The 13,820-nt window shown below is 50.2% G+C and overlaps 1 protein-coding gene across 2 annotated transcripts in view; it reads left to right on the forward strand.

The window, feature by feature from the left end:
- Positions 1 to 13,820, forward strand: part of DGKD (diacylglycerol kinase delta) — a 111,009-nt gene that overhangs the window by 71,750 nt on the left and 25,439 nt on the right. For both annotated transcript variants that reach the window (XM_017537691.2, XM_017537690.2), the window contains 8 exons: positions 2,659 to 2,763; positions 3,047 to 3,179; positions 4,119 to 4,225; positions 4,628 to 4,753; positions 5,653 to 5,755; positions 7,081 to 7,243; positions 9,595 to 9,703; positions 12,967 to 13,106. In XM_017537691.2, coding sequence (XP_017393180.1) covers positions 2,659 to 2,763; positions 3,047 to 3,179; positions 4,119 to 4,225; positions 4,628 to 4,753; positions 5,653 to 5,755; positions 7,081 to 7,243; positions 9,595 to 9,703; positions 12,967 to 13,106 — 986 coding nt within the window. The remainder of the gene's footprint in view (positions 1 to 2,658; positions 2,764 to 3,046; positions 3,180 to 4,118; positions 4,226 to 4,627; positions 4,754 to 5,652; positions 5,756 to 7,080; positions 7,244 to 9,594; positions 9,704 to 12,966; positions 13,107 to 13,820) is intronic.

The following is a 13,820-nucleotide window of genomic DNA, read 5'->3' on the forward strand; positions in this document are numbered from 1 at the left end:
ACAAGAAATAGAAGAGAACACACAAAAAATGGAAAGATACGGCATGTTCATGGACTGGAAGAATCAACATTGTGAAAATGTTTGTATTACCCAAAGCAATCTACAGATTCAGTGCAATTCCTATGAAAATACCAATGACACCCTTCACAGAAACGGAAAAAATAATTCTAAAATTTATATGGAACCAAAATAGCCACAAGACCCAGAATAGGCAAAATTATCCTTTTGAAAAACTAGAGGAATCACATTTTCTGACTTCAGATTATACTACAGAGCTATGCTAACCCAAACAGCATAGTACTGGCATGAAAACAGACACAGACCGATGGAACAGAATAGAGAACCTAGAAATAAATTAATGCATCCGCAGTGAACACATTTTCGACAAAGGTACCAGGAGCATATACTGAGGAAAGGACAGTCTCTTCACTAAATGGTGCTGGGAAAACTGGTTATCCATAGGCAAAAGAATGAAACTAGACTCCTGTCTCTTGCCATATACAAACATGAAATCAAAATGGATTAAAAACTTAAATCTAAGACCTCAAAGTATGAAACTACTAAAAGAAAACACTGGGGAAACATTGCAGGACGTTGGACAGGGCAAAGGTTTCTTGAGTAATTCCCACAAGCACAGGCAATGAAAGCAAAAGGCGGACAGATGATTAAAGTTCCTGCACAGCAAAGGAAACCACAGGGTAAGGAGACAGCCTACAGAATGTGAGAAAATATTTGCACACTGTTCCTCTGATGAGTGATTATAAATTGGGAGCTCAAATAATCCAAAAGGGAAAAATCTAATCATCCAATTAAAAAATAGGCAAAAGATCTGAATAAACATTTCTCAAAAAAAAAGACATACATATGGCAAGTAGCTATATGAAAAAGTGCTCAATATCATTGATCATCAGAGAAATGCAAATAAAGACTACAATGAGATACTGTCTTACCCCAGTTACAATGACTTTCATCCAAAAGACAGGCAATAGCAAATGCTGGCGAGGATGTGGAGAAAAGGGAACCCTCGTACACCATTGATGGGAGTGTAAATTAGCACAGCCACTATGGAGAACAGTTTGGAGGTTCCTCAAAAAACTAAAAATATAACTACCATGTGGTCCAGAAATCCCACTGCTAGCTAGGTATGTACCAAAAAGAAAGGAAATCAGTATATCGAGGAGATGTCTGCACTCCCGTGTTTACTGCAGCACTGTTCACAATAGCCAAGATTTGAAAGCAGCCTAAGTGTCCATCAACAGACAAATGGATGTGGTACATGTACACAATGGAGTACTCTTTAGCCATAAAAAATAATGATATCCTGTCATTTGCAACAACAACAGATGGAACTGGAGGGCACTTATGTTAAGTGAAATAAGCCAAGCACAGAAAGACAGACTTCACACCCGCTCACTTACTGTGGGAGCTGAAAAAAAAGAAAAGTTGAACTCACGGAGATAGGCAGTAGATGGATGGCTACGTGGGGCTAGGGGGATGGTTAATAGGTACAAAAATATAGTTAGAACAGACCAGATGGAGTATTTGATAGCAGAACAGGGTGGCAACTGTTAATAATTTGCTGTTCATTTAAAAATAACTAAGAATATATTTGGATTGTTCGTAACACAGAGAAAGGATAAATGGTTGAGGCAATAGAGACCCCATTTACTCTGTGATTATTCTGTGCCTGTATGCCCCATAAATACATATACCTACCAAGTACCCACAAAAAATTAAAAAAGAATGTTGATGTATTTCTTTTGTGAAATGCAAGTTCATAGCCTTTTTTATGTCAGGAAGTTTTTTCTACTGATTTACAAAAACTCCATATTATGGATATCATTTTCATTTGCTGATTATTACCAGGTCATAACTTTATGTCTTGTCAGGTTGTTCACGTCCTGCCTAGTCTGATATTGAGGTTTTCTCCAAGAACATTTATATGCGATGCATATTGATAGTGACACATGCTTATGGTATTCTAGAGTTACAGTGGACTAGACTTCCCTAAACCGTTCAAATGCTGGACATCACACAGTTGCTACTTTTTAAAAAGTTTCCTAGGGCTGCCGGGTGCCGTGGCTCACGCCTGTAATCCCAGCACTTTGGGAAGCCGAGGCGGGTGGATCACAAGGGCAAGAGATCGAGACCATCCTGGTCAACATGGTGAAACCCCCGTGTCTACTAAAAATACAAAAAATTAGCTGGGCATGGTGGCACGTGCCTGTAATCCCAGCTACTCAGGAGGCTGAGGCAGGAGAATTGCCTGAACCCAGGAGGCGGAGGTTGCAGTGAGCTGAGACCGCGCCATTGCACTCCAGCCTGGGTAACAAGAGTGAAACTCCGTCTCAAAAAAATAAAATAAAAAATAAAATTTCCTGCGGCTTACTGTGCCTAAGTAGTAAGCAGTTATATAAATGTCCACTTAAGTTAATTGCTGATGAACATATAAAAACTAAATTTCACTGTCTTTTTAGTTTGAGATTGTTCTTAATTTTTAGTGATCCATGATAACCATTTTTGTTTTCTGCTTGGTGTGAATACGTGAATGAAATAGTAATTTATTATATATATGTGAGGTAGGTTTTAAGAAAGTGTTCATAGCCATTGGCACTTGCCTTTTGTTCATGGTTCTGCTGACCATGTTTCTTTCTCTAGGTCATAACTCCATGTAGGAAGCTCATCCTGTGTGCCGATAACAGAAAAGAAATGGAAGATTGGATCGCAGCATTAAAGACTGTGCAGAACAGGGAGCACTTTGAGGTTAAAAAAGAAAAACCTTCTCCAAATGCCTCCTGTTGCCTCCCTCACCCCATGTCTGCTGTCTGAGTGTCCCCCACATGCGGATCCGCAGTCTGGAGCTCACATTCTCAGCATGTTCCTTGTACAATTAAAACTTGTTGCCTGTCCTCTGGGAAGACCTGTCCTTTATAAACCTTCCCCCTCTTCTCTCTTGGAGGCTCTCTTGGATACTTTGTTTAATCTTGTCCAAGTTACAATTTAAAAGAGAAGTCTTATCTTTGCCGTCTTGGTTTCATTCTTCCAGCCCACCCAGTACAGCATGGACCATTTCTCAGGGATGCACAATTGGTACGCCTGCTCCCACGCGAGGCCGACCTACTGCAACGTGTGCCGTGAGGCTCTGTCTGGGGTCACGTCGCATGGGCTGTCCTGTGAGGGTATGGATGTGCATTTGTTGTTCTGTCAGGAAAGGTGGCCTGGCATTTTACTTGATAAAGCTTTGGAAATCCAAACCCAGTCACCGTAAAGAAGCCATTGCCACCCATGAGGTCCAAGGGCACAGTAGTTTCTATGATTCTATTCTTGTTTATTTTTCCTGCTGAAGAGTCCTTCATCAGTCATTTTTTATAGTGCTCAAACAGAGTGAAAAGAAGGGAAGCTGTGGGTGGCAAAAGGAGAAACAGAGGAAGCCTAGAGCACACAGAGGGAAAGGCACTGCAGGAACAGCTGCCGGCCCCAGCGTTTCACACTCCGCAGTCGGGTGCATGGGGCCATGCGTATATGGACTGAAAGTGCATTACAGACCCAGAGGCCAGGACTGCAGAGTTTGGGCAAGGGCGTCCAGTCTGGTGGCAAGAGCAGTGGGCTGGAGCAGGCTCGTTAGCTGTAGCCTGGACCACACCCTGCCTCTGCCTGTTTTTGCACAGCTCTCACGCTTCAGACTGGCTTTTACATTTTTAAATGATTGGAAAACATCAAAAGAAGAATTTCCTATTTTGTGACACGTGAAAATTACATGAAATTCAAATTTGTATCCTTAAAAAAGTATTGTCTCTGGCTGCTTTTGTGCTACACGCAGAGTTGAGTAGTTGTGATGGAGGCTGGATGCCACCTGCAAGGCCTCCACTGCTCACTCTCTGGCCTGTGACAGAAAGCTGACCGATCCCCAGCTCTCCCTGATGTGTGGTCTCACATCCGCCTCCGGTCCCACCGCCCCCAGCCTCTAAGCGTATCACAGTAGCTCAGTTATAAAATGAGAGTGCCGCTGGTACCTTCCTTGACTTTTCTGGAGCTGGGCAGTTCTCACAGCACTGCTCAGCATGGGAAGTTCCTGGCACACACACAGCTTATAGGCTCATGTGTCCCTTCTCTCTCAGTGTGCAAATTTAAGGCCCACAAGCGCTGTGCTGTGCGTGCAACCAATAACTGCAAGTGGACCACGCTCGCCTCTATCGGGAAGGACATCATTGAGGATGCAGATGGGGTATGTTAAGAAATACCACCTGTGGGGCCCTGAGCCACGGCGGCCCACCTGCGTTGTCCCTTGCAAGCCTCCTCCCCGCCTTCCCCAGCACTGTTTCATTGGAGACGGTCACACTGGTATTGGGTGTCACAGTGGAAAGTATATGCGGTCTCCGTGTGGTCGCCGCACCCCCGAGCTCCATCCTGTCCCTGTGAGTCTTGTTTGCACCTCTTACAGGTGCTGTGGGTAGATGGCCCTTCACAGGCCCTGCCATCCCTCCCCTCACCGGCGTCAGGGAAAGGGCTTGTGCTGGGAAGAATGCCGTGGCTGAGTTACAAAGAGCGTTTCCGTCTAAGGGCTCCTGGCTGCCCTTGATGTGGAGCCTTGGGAGCACCCCTAGTGTGTGCCTCTGTTTGGTCGCAGATCTCGATGCCTCACCAGTGGTTGGAAGGAAACCTGCCTGTGAGTGCCAAGTGCACCGTGTGCGACAAGACGTGTGGCAGCGTGCTGCGCCTGCAGGACTGGCGCTGCCTCTGGTGCAAGGCCATGGTGAGTGTGGGCCCTGCGCCGGGCTGGAGGGGAGGGCCTGCTCCCTACAGTGCCCATATGGGTCTCGTGCCTCCACACGATCTGCTGGATCCTGGTAAATTCATCCCAGAGGCCCCTCCGGCTCTGAGAGTGGGTGTTTTGACCTGTTTGGTCATTTTCCTTCTTAGTTGTTTTTTTTTTGGGGGGGGGGGTGTTTCTTCCTTTTGAGTTTAGTCCTGCCTTTTCAACACATGTAAGTGTGTGTCATTGGGACAGATGTACCCTGCATCATGTGGCCCTGTAGCTGGGTTGTGAGGAGTCTCCTGGGTGGCGTGGAAGCAGGAAAGCTGGAGAGGCCCTTCAGAGCAGTGACGTCTCTGGGTGGTGTTTACAGTGAGCATAGCCATGTGGAAGGGGCATAGCCCATGTGGCCTCCTGCCGGGTTCTGGGTCTCATCATTGCCCTGGGTGGTGAGATGTGCTTCCAGGGAGAGATGCACGGAGCCTCCATGTACTCGCTTCTGGGATGGTCATTGTGAAGTGGCTGCTGTAGTCACTTGCCTAGCACATCTGGCCACCAGGAGGAAGCCAAGACACAGGGGATGTGTAGAGACACATTGCCCCAGGAGCCCTCACCCTCGTCTTGAAAGTTGGAGGTAGCTGTGGTGGAATGGCCTGAGGCTCGGGTGCAGGACTGTTGCTCACAAGGTGTGCACCATGACTGGCTCCTGCTTGGTGTTTCCGTGCTATGCCTTCTCGAGTGCAAAGCCAGGGCACGGGGCCTGTGATGGGAGCAGGCCAGCCCAGCTCTGAAATCACCCGCTTCTGCCATAGCCGGCTTATCAACTACAGGGCAGGAGGATTTCTGGTGTGTGTACAGGATGCCAGTGACCCTTGGTGATGCGGAGACTCTTGTTTCAGGTTCACACATCGTGTAAAGAATCCTTGCTGACCAAGTGCCCACTTGGCCTGTGCAAAGTGTCAGTTATCCCACCCACGGCTCTCAACAGCATCGACTCCGACGGTGGGTACCACACATGCTCATCCTTCTCATGCACTTCCACATGCTTCCTTCTCCACAGGCTTTCTCCTCTCCAGCTCTAGACTTGGTTATCTTGGTGAGATGTCAGAAAGAGGTTAGGCACAACCGGGGGGGGGCGCTGGAGGAGTTGCACAGAGTGGCACACGGTGCCCTGATTCTACGGCATTGCCATTAGATGGGCCTGAGACCGGAGCCTGGCGCTTGACGTGGATGTGATGCTGTTGAGTGGAACTCATTTGGTACAGTAACATGTCGTACAGGGTTGTAGCCTGGGAGCAGCAGGGTACACCACCGAGGTTCGTGTAAGTGCAGATACTCTACGTGGTATTTGCGCGGCAATGCAGCCACCTCACAAGGCCTCTTCTCAAGACATATTCCTATTTTTAAGTGACCGTAATTGTAAGTTACAAGCTTAAAGGAAAGTCCCTTTCCAGCTCCCAGAAGGTCCTGGGCTTAGGGTCTTTGATGGCCCATTACACCAGCAGACTGTAGAATCCAGATTCTGGCTATTTCCGTGTCCAGAGAACATGATAAAATGTCTCTAGAGTCAAACCTGAATCTAGTACGTGCTTGCCATGTGAACCTGAGCAAATCCTCAAACCCTGCCAAGCCCCAGGTTCCCCACTTATAAAATGGGCCGCAAATTTACAGAATGGGGGTGCGGGGATCATTAAATGGAACTTGGCATAAAGGAAGTTCCTCAAGTTTATGGAACAGGGGTGTGGGGATCATTAAATGGGGCTTGGTATAAAGGAAGTGCCTCAAGTTTACAGAATAGGGGTGCGGGGATTGTTGGCACATGGTGCCCTGATTCTATGGCATTGCCATTAGATGGGCCTGAGACCCGAGCATGGCGCTTGACATGGAGGTGATGCTGTTGAGTGGAACCCAGGTCTGGGGGCTTCTCCATATGAGCCATTGAAGCTATGTTCCATCTCTGCCCAGCACACACTGGCATACTGGCTTGCAGCTGCTCTCATGTCTGGCTGGAACATGGTGCCACCTGTTGACAAGTACTGGTGGAAGAGGGGATGTGGGGTACATGGATCAGAGCAGATCAAGAGAAGAAGACAGCAGCAAGGTGGCACTTGGACACCTTGTGAATGTGAGATCGATGGATGGGGCTCCCGGCTCACACGTGGGGAGCAGCTGTGGGGAACTGTTTGCTGAGCTCTTGCTGACTTAGGTGTGCTTGTGTCAGGTGTACGTCTTTTGCGGGGTCTGCTGCTGCTGATTCCATCAGTGGTGCCCCCAGTGCCTCCCGGGGCCTGTAGATTTTCTTCTGTCCTGTTCGTTCTTGCATCCAGGGTTCTGGAAGGCCAGCTGTCCTCCGTCTTGCACAAGCCCACTACTGGTCTTCGTCAATTCAAAAAGTGGGGACAACCAAGGTGTGAAGTTCCTCAGAAGATTCAAACAGCTGCTGAACCCTGCCCAGGTCTTTGACCTCATGAACGGAGGCCCACACCTCGGGTAGGAAGCTTGTAAAACATATCTTTCTTGGAGTTTTAAAAATTGTGTAAATGGTATGTGCTTGTTAAAAAAAAGATCAAAGACACAAAGTTTTAGATAGGAAAGAAAAGTTGAACTGCTTCCTCCCCAAACTGCACTTGCAGAGGTGCCCACTCTTAATAGAGGTGCATGGCCTTCCAACTTTGAACACAGCGTGTGCGTGCACACACGTACATACGCCTATGTGCACACACCCATGCACGTGCATCTTTTGAGCCAGTCAGGATTCTTCTTTACCTGCTGTTGTGCAAATGCCTTCTGCATGTGTCTGCTTACGACGTTGTAAGTGTATTTTCTTCTTTTAAAATTTTCTACCTACCTACCTACCTACCTACCTGCCTGCCTGCCTGCCTGCCTGCCTGCCTGCGGTGTATTTTTCTGGCATGGCTCATTCTAACAGCTGCCTGGTGTTGAGGAAAAAGCTGCCCTCCAGCGAGGCCAGGAGGGAGTGTTTGCATGTTGGGGGGCATAGGAGGCTGCTCGGCATGCAGGTGCCGTAAAGCAGGAACATGCATGGGTGTTGTTGGGGCAGAGTGATTCCACTGTCCTCGGCAGCATGGGATTAGACGGTTCCTCTGCTTGCTGGAGAGCCAATGTGTGTTCTTTGTAGTTTTGTACTTTTCATAAGTTTGCTTCCATAAATGTTGCCATTTGAACGAATTCCTTCTTCCTTTGGAGGCATCAGTTCCAGGCTGGAGCTCAAAGAGGGCTTGCTAGCACTTCCGGGAGATTGTCCAGGACACTCCTAGTGGGAAGTGCCTGTAGAACCTGTGATTTGGCCTGTATTTTTCTGGGAGAGTCGGTGGGGAGCTGTGTATTTAGGAGTCAGGGGATGCTCTGATATGAACCGTGGCCAGCTCCTGGGTTTCCTTGGTGTATGCGTGAGGGTAGGAGAAACAAGCTGCTCATCGCTGGTTCTCTGGGTGTCTTCTGTGTTGCTGGTCCCCACTCAGAACCACGCACCGTTGGAGAGCAGTCACAGATGGCAGCACTCCAGCCTGCTTCCACAAAGGCCGCACTCCCATGTTTTCTGCAGAGAGACTTCTTATCTGAATGGTGGGGGATTGCATTCACTAGTAGGCTGATGAAGAAATTATTTTAATTTTAATTTTATTATTTTTTGAGACAGGGTCTTTCTGGTTGCCCAGGCTGAGTGTGCTGGTGTAATCCTGGCTCACTGCAAACGAGGGGCAACCTCATAAAGCAAGGCTCATGACCAGGCTCGTGTTTTAGAAAGATCTTCCAGGAACTCATGTGGGAAACTTTCGAGAAGGGTATTGAGGTGACTGCAAGGCTTCTGTGGGACTCTGTGAGAGTGCAGTGGTGACCTGAGCTGGATGGCTTGGTGGGAGTGGAGGAGAGGCTGCCGGGAGGGGCTGGGCCGGCCACAGGGTAAGAGGAGGCAGGTCTGGCCTCTGGACTGGGTTGGTGGTGGTGCTGCCATTCTCCGAGGAGGGATGTTTCCTGTTGGCAGTGCCCTAGGATACCAGAGTGGTATGTTCTGGGGGACAGGTGCAACTGTCGGTGCTCAGGAGTGGCCTGGTGGCTGTCGATCCAGAGTTACCTGTGTGGTCCCTGATGCAAACTGTGGATGTGGTCACACAGGAAGAGGGCGAGGAGTGAGCAGAAGTGGCAGTGGTGTCCTGATTGGGGATGCTGCTGGACAGGGGCAGGGTGACGGGGAGCTCAGGAAGGAAACCGAGGAGTTAGGAGAGGGGGTCATGGGTCTCATTGCTGGAGGACTGAGTGGGTGCAGGCATACGTGCTGCAGCGGGGACATGTAGCCTGCAGGCAGGTCTGGCAGCCCAGGGCTCCAGGGTGACCAGAACAAGGGCCAGGGTGGAAGCCAGACTGCAGGGCTGAGGAGTGCCAAGGCTGAGGGTGCAGGGTGATGCAGGCAGCCCAGAGGGCATGCTGGGAAGGCCAGCAGGGGCCACTCGTGGATGTGGCAGGTGAAGGACAGTGATGCAGGGTGGGCTCATGTGGGCAGGGGCTATGGAAGGCTGTCCCTGGCAGGGGATGGTGCGTTGGCCCACCACTGAGCCTGCAGTATCTGCAGAGGGTGCAGTGGTTCGTCACAGCTGGGTGGTCTCTTTGCTGGGGGGGGCCATGGCCCTGGTTGGAGCAGTTGGCTAGACCCCAGAGCTGCTATTGTCCCCTTGACAAAGTGGACCCTGACTGGAGGGACGCTCGCCTCTGGTATAGGTCAGCTGTGAGGAGCACAGGTGGGCCGCCTTGGCCACATACTGACAAGCCTGTCATTTGTCCTGTGGAATGGACATCATTTCATGGCCTTTCTCTTTTCTCTGCAGCTTACGGTTGTTCCAGAAGTTTGACACATTCCGGATTCTGGTTTGTGGCGGGGACGGAAGTGTTGGCTGGGTCCTCTCCGAAATCGACAGCCTCAACCTTCATAAACAGGTACCTGGACATGAGGGAGCCAGCCAGGAGCAGAGAGGGTGCTGAGGTTAGAGGGAAGTCCTGCAGTCTCAGCTTCTGTTCATCTCGGAGCACCTATATTCAGGCAGAGACCGTTGGTGGTTTTGGAGAGTGTGCAGTTTGGTGGCCAGTGCAGAGAGGGGAGAGCATGGGCCACCCCCAGCATTGTGGAGGCCCAGGGGCTCTGGCCATGATGTATGAGGGGGACCTGAAGGGAGCTACAGAAAGAATTGCCCATAAAGGACCCACGGTGGGGAGCAGGGCCGGGTGGGGCTGTTGCTTTACTGGGTGGTTTTTGGCTTGTGAGGAGGGGACAGCATTATACTTGAATTCCTCAAGTTAGAGTCATGGTTCATTGGACTTAGTTTTTTGTATTAAAATGAAAATAGATTTTTCTGGTTGTATATGAAAATGTCCATATGTTCATTTAATTTCTACACCCAGCCGTGGCCTCCTCAGGTGATCAGCCACTGTCAACATTTTGCTGTCTCTGACCTCTCTTGATCACAGTACATATAATGCACAGTGCAGTTATAATTTAAACGGCTAGTCTGTTACTGCTTTTTAAAAATCACTAATTAAGATGTTGCAGACACCTGGTGCCTGTGTGTAAGTAGGTAACCTTGTGTGGTTTTCCACTGGACAGAGCCAGGAGCCCTGGGCCCACTCACCTCCCTCGTGTGTGAGTGCTCAGGTCACTCCCCAGTGTTGTTCTCTCTGAGTGCACCCAGGCTTAATATTGAACTGTGCTGACAAGCTGCCTTTCCTCAAGACTGTGCCAGCTTCCATGCCTGCAAATGCTGCTTAAAGCTGTCCTTTCCTGGGCACCATCCAAGGTGTCCATCTTTTTAGTTTTTGTCCAACTAAGTAGACCAAAAAATTTCTGATCTTTATTTCTTTAATTCCTGGGGAAGTCGAACGTCTCCTCAGTTGGTTAGGAAGTTTTAAATAAATCACCTGTTCATATATTTTTGCCTCATTTTCTCTTTGAGTAGTCACTGTTTTTTCCTTTAAACATGGATGTCTGAAGATTGTTGTTGTATTAACTTCTTAGCTGTCATTGCAGATTTGTTCCCCGGTTTGTCATTTGTCGGTTCAACATCCTTTTTGGGGGTGGTGGTCTTTTCTTTTGTGATTTTTGCACTTCTGTCATATTCGAAGCTGCCTACACCCACCCCAAGGTTAGGAAGATTTGCACCTGTATTTTCTTATGTTTGTTGTGGTCCCATTAAAAAAAAAAATCAGTCTTCTATGTGACATGGAGGTATTTTTCAGTGATTCTGCGGTCCCTATAGCCCTGCCTACTTGGTAGTCTTTCCAGTTGGGTGGACTTTGACAGCCAGGGCCTTGTGGCCAGCAGCTCAGGAGGGGAAGTGGTGCCCCCTGGTGGTGGGTTAGCACAGATTACTCTAAATTTTCATTTTGTGGATGATTTGCCAGTTCACTGTTGGTAGTTAGGAAGACAGTGGAACCTTGTGGCTGATTTGATGCGTTCAGGTCAGCACACACTTCTCTCTCTTTGCTTCTCTTGGACACCTGATGTGGTGGCCATGCCCTCACTGGGACCCTGCCACCTGGGGGTGTCTTACCTTCTTGGCTGCTACCATTCTGTGGTGGCCTCTCCCTCTTTACCCTCCCCTTAATGCTGTGTCCTCAGAGCCTTGCTGGGGCCTCTCTTCCTTCACTCTTGGAATGCTCAGTGACTTGCAGGGCTGTCATCTCTCTCCTGGGGGTGCCTCAGTTGATAGCTGAGCCCTGGGCCTCTCTGCCCTGCTAGTGCCTCGAGCTTCCAACACTGCACGCACTCAGCCCCTGCCTCGCATTCCTTTCCTTGGAGTCTGAAAACATCCATCTAGACGCCTGAGCTAGGAAACCGGACAGTTGTTCTTGGTTCCTCCGGTCTCTTCCTCCTGCCTGTTTCTCACTCATTGTGGGCTCAGTCTTGCCACCCACGGTACCCTGGCCTTTGTCTGTCAGCAGCTCACCTAGGCGACTTTTCCTGGGGCAGTTCTGCCTGTGCACCCCCAAGCCCGACAATTCTTGGAAGAGTCCAGACCTTTAAGAGAGTTTGTCCCAGCGTGGCCTCCTGCTTGCCCCTCCGCCTGTCTGCCTCCTGGTTCCTCGCTGCTACCTCTTCACTGAGCTCTGCCTTGCCCTCCCAGTGTTGTGCTTCCCTGCCTGGGGCACCCCCCATGCGTATTCCGTGCTGTCCTCCTTTTCCTGTAAGGCTCCAGGAAGCCCTTGCGGAGGCCTCAGCCCCTCTGGGCGCGCTTCAGCGCTGGGTTCTCTCCATCCTCGCCTGCTCGCTCCTGCCTCTCCCCTGCCAGATGTTCCCTTGGTGAGGCAGGACCTTCCCTGGCATTTGCTGTCCCCACAGGCGATAGGGCCTTAAGCATGGCCCCTTGCACCTGGTGAGCAGAGGGCTGTACAGTGCTGTAGGCTGGACCAGGGCAGGGTTCCTGCCTCAAGGACAGTAACGCTTCCCACAAACTGCACCACAGGCCTTCATGGCCCTGGTTACTGCACTGTCAGAGTTGAAGGCTGGTGAGCTCTGGGCAGCGGGTGTTTCGAGAGGCCCCCTAAGCAGTGAAATGGTGCAGTGGGAGCTCTGGGATGGGACTCCAGGTGGAGGGGTGAGGCCTGAGCAATGCATGAGGTCTCTGGAATGGCAGGCAGGTGGGTGGCGCTGAGCTCTGGCTCTGGCAAGGCTCCAGGGAGGCCTCCAGACTGAGGATGGTCCTGGCACTTTTTTTGATAGGATTTAGAGAAGTGACACTAGTGGTGTTTTTGGAAGAAGAGTTTGTCATTAGTGAGTGAGGTACTGTAATGGATGGAGGGATGGTGGTGAGGCATTAGAGTGAGTCCTTGGGGCTGTGGTCATGTTGGTGACAATGGGAAGCGGGGATTTGGGAGACAGATCAGAGAGGGTGTGAGGGACTCACCATCAAGATGTGGTGACAGCTTGGTCAGTCACCACCATCTCTTGAGAGTTGGGGCTGTGGCTCATCCATTTCTCCCAGAAGCAGCATCTTACCTCAAGGGCAGCCACATTCCTGTCACATTGTCAAGGAACATGCCATCTGTCCCTCCAGTGGGCTCTGCCTATAATGTGCACGCTGCATGGGTTTAGGGCACATCTCCATGTTGCTGATGTAACCCTCATGGTGGGTGACAGGGAGGGCGGTGGGCTGGGAGGCGGCCCCACCCCTAGTGTTTGCCTGCACATCTTCCCCGTGTTTTCTTAGTGTCAGCTGGGAGTTCTGCCGCTCGGCACGGGGAACGACCTGGCCCGAGTGCTGGGCTGGGGCTCGGCCTGCGATGATGACACCCAGCTCCCCCAGATCTTGGAGAAGTTGGAGAGAGCCAGCACCAAGATGCTGGACAGGTGAGTGGGGACGTGTTCCAGTGCCGTGTGAGGGGACTTTGAGAGATGGGTGTTAACCTAGGGTCTGCGGAAAACAGGGGCCCTCTGAAATCATTTGTAAAGATATGACCTGAGCATATATTCTGATAGTCTTTGATATTTGGTCAGATTATGACAAGGATAGAAACAAAACAGGCTAAGAACCAGCCATGCCCTAGAATGATCAGGTCTTCCCAGGAGGCCATACCTGAGTGTGTCAGGGCCATGGAGCAGGTGGCTGTGCGGTGTTTGGCTGCTTCAGCCCAGGATATGATACCCATTGGAAGAGTGCTCCTTGTCGCTTGTTTGAACGGTTGCATTTTCTCATATTCTGTTCCCAGAAGTTGTTTTGGGAAATCCTCTAGTGCCTAAAGCCACTGTGACACCTTCCCTGAGTGAGGTACTGCTGTTCTGAGTGACACACACAGCACCTGTGGTACATGGGGTGCTGATGAGATGCCTCCTGGCCTTCCTAGGTGCTCCCAGAAGCCTGGGGTTCTGATGACAGATGTGGTTTTGCAGTGACCCGCCATTTCAGGCCGCCCCTGTGTGCCTTGGGGCATGTGAAGTGCTCATCTCACTGGGCCAGCGGGCTGCTGGCGGAGCCATTTGCAGCTCTCTTGGGGAGAGTAAATCCATTTCTCTCAGAAGCAGCATCTTATCTCAAGGGCAGCCATTTATGGGTACCCTCTCCTC

This window comes from Cebus imitator, unplaced genomic scaffold (genome assembly GCF_001604975.1).
Source record: "Cebus imitator isolate Cc_AM_T3 unplaced genomic scaffold, Cebus_imitator-1.0 Scaffold106, whole genome shotgun sequence".
NCBI lineage: Eukaryota > Metazoa > Chordata > Mammalia > Primates > Cebidae > Cebus > Cebus imitator.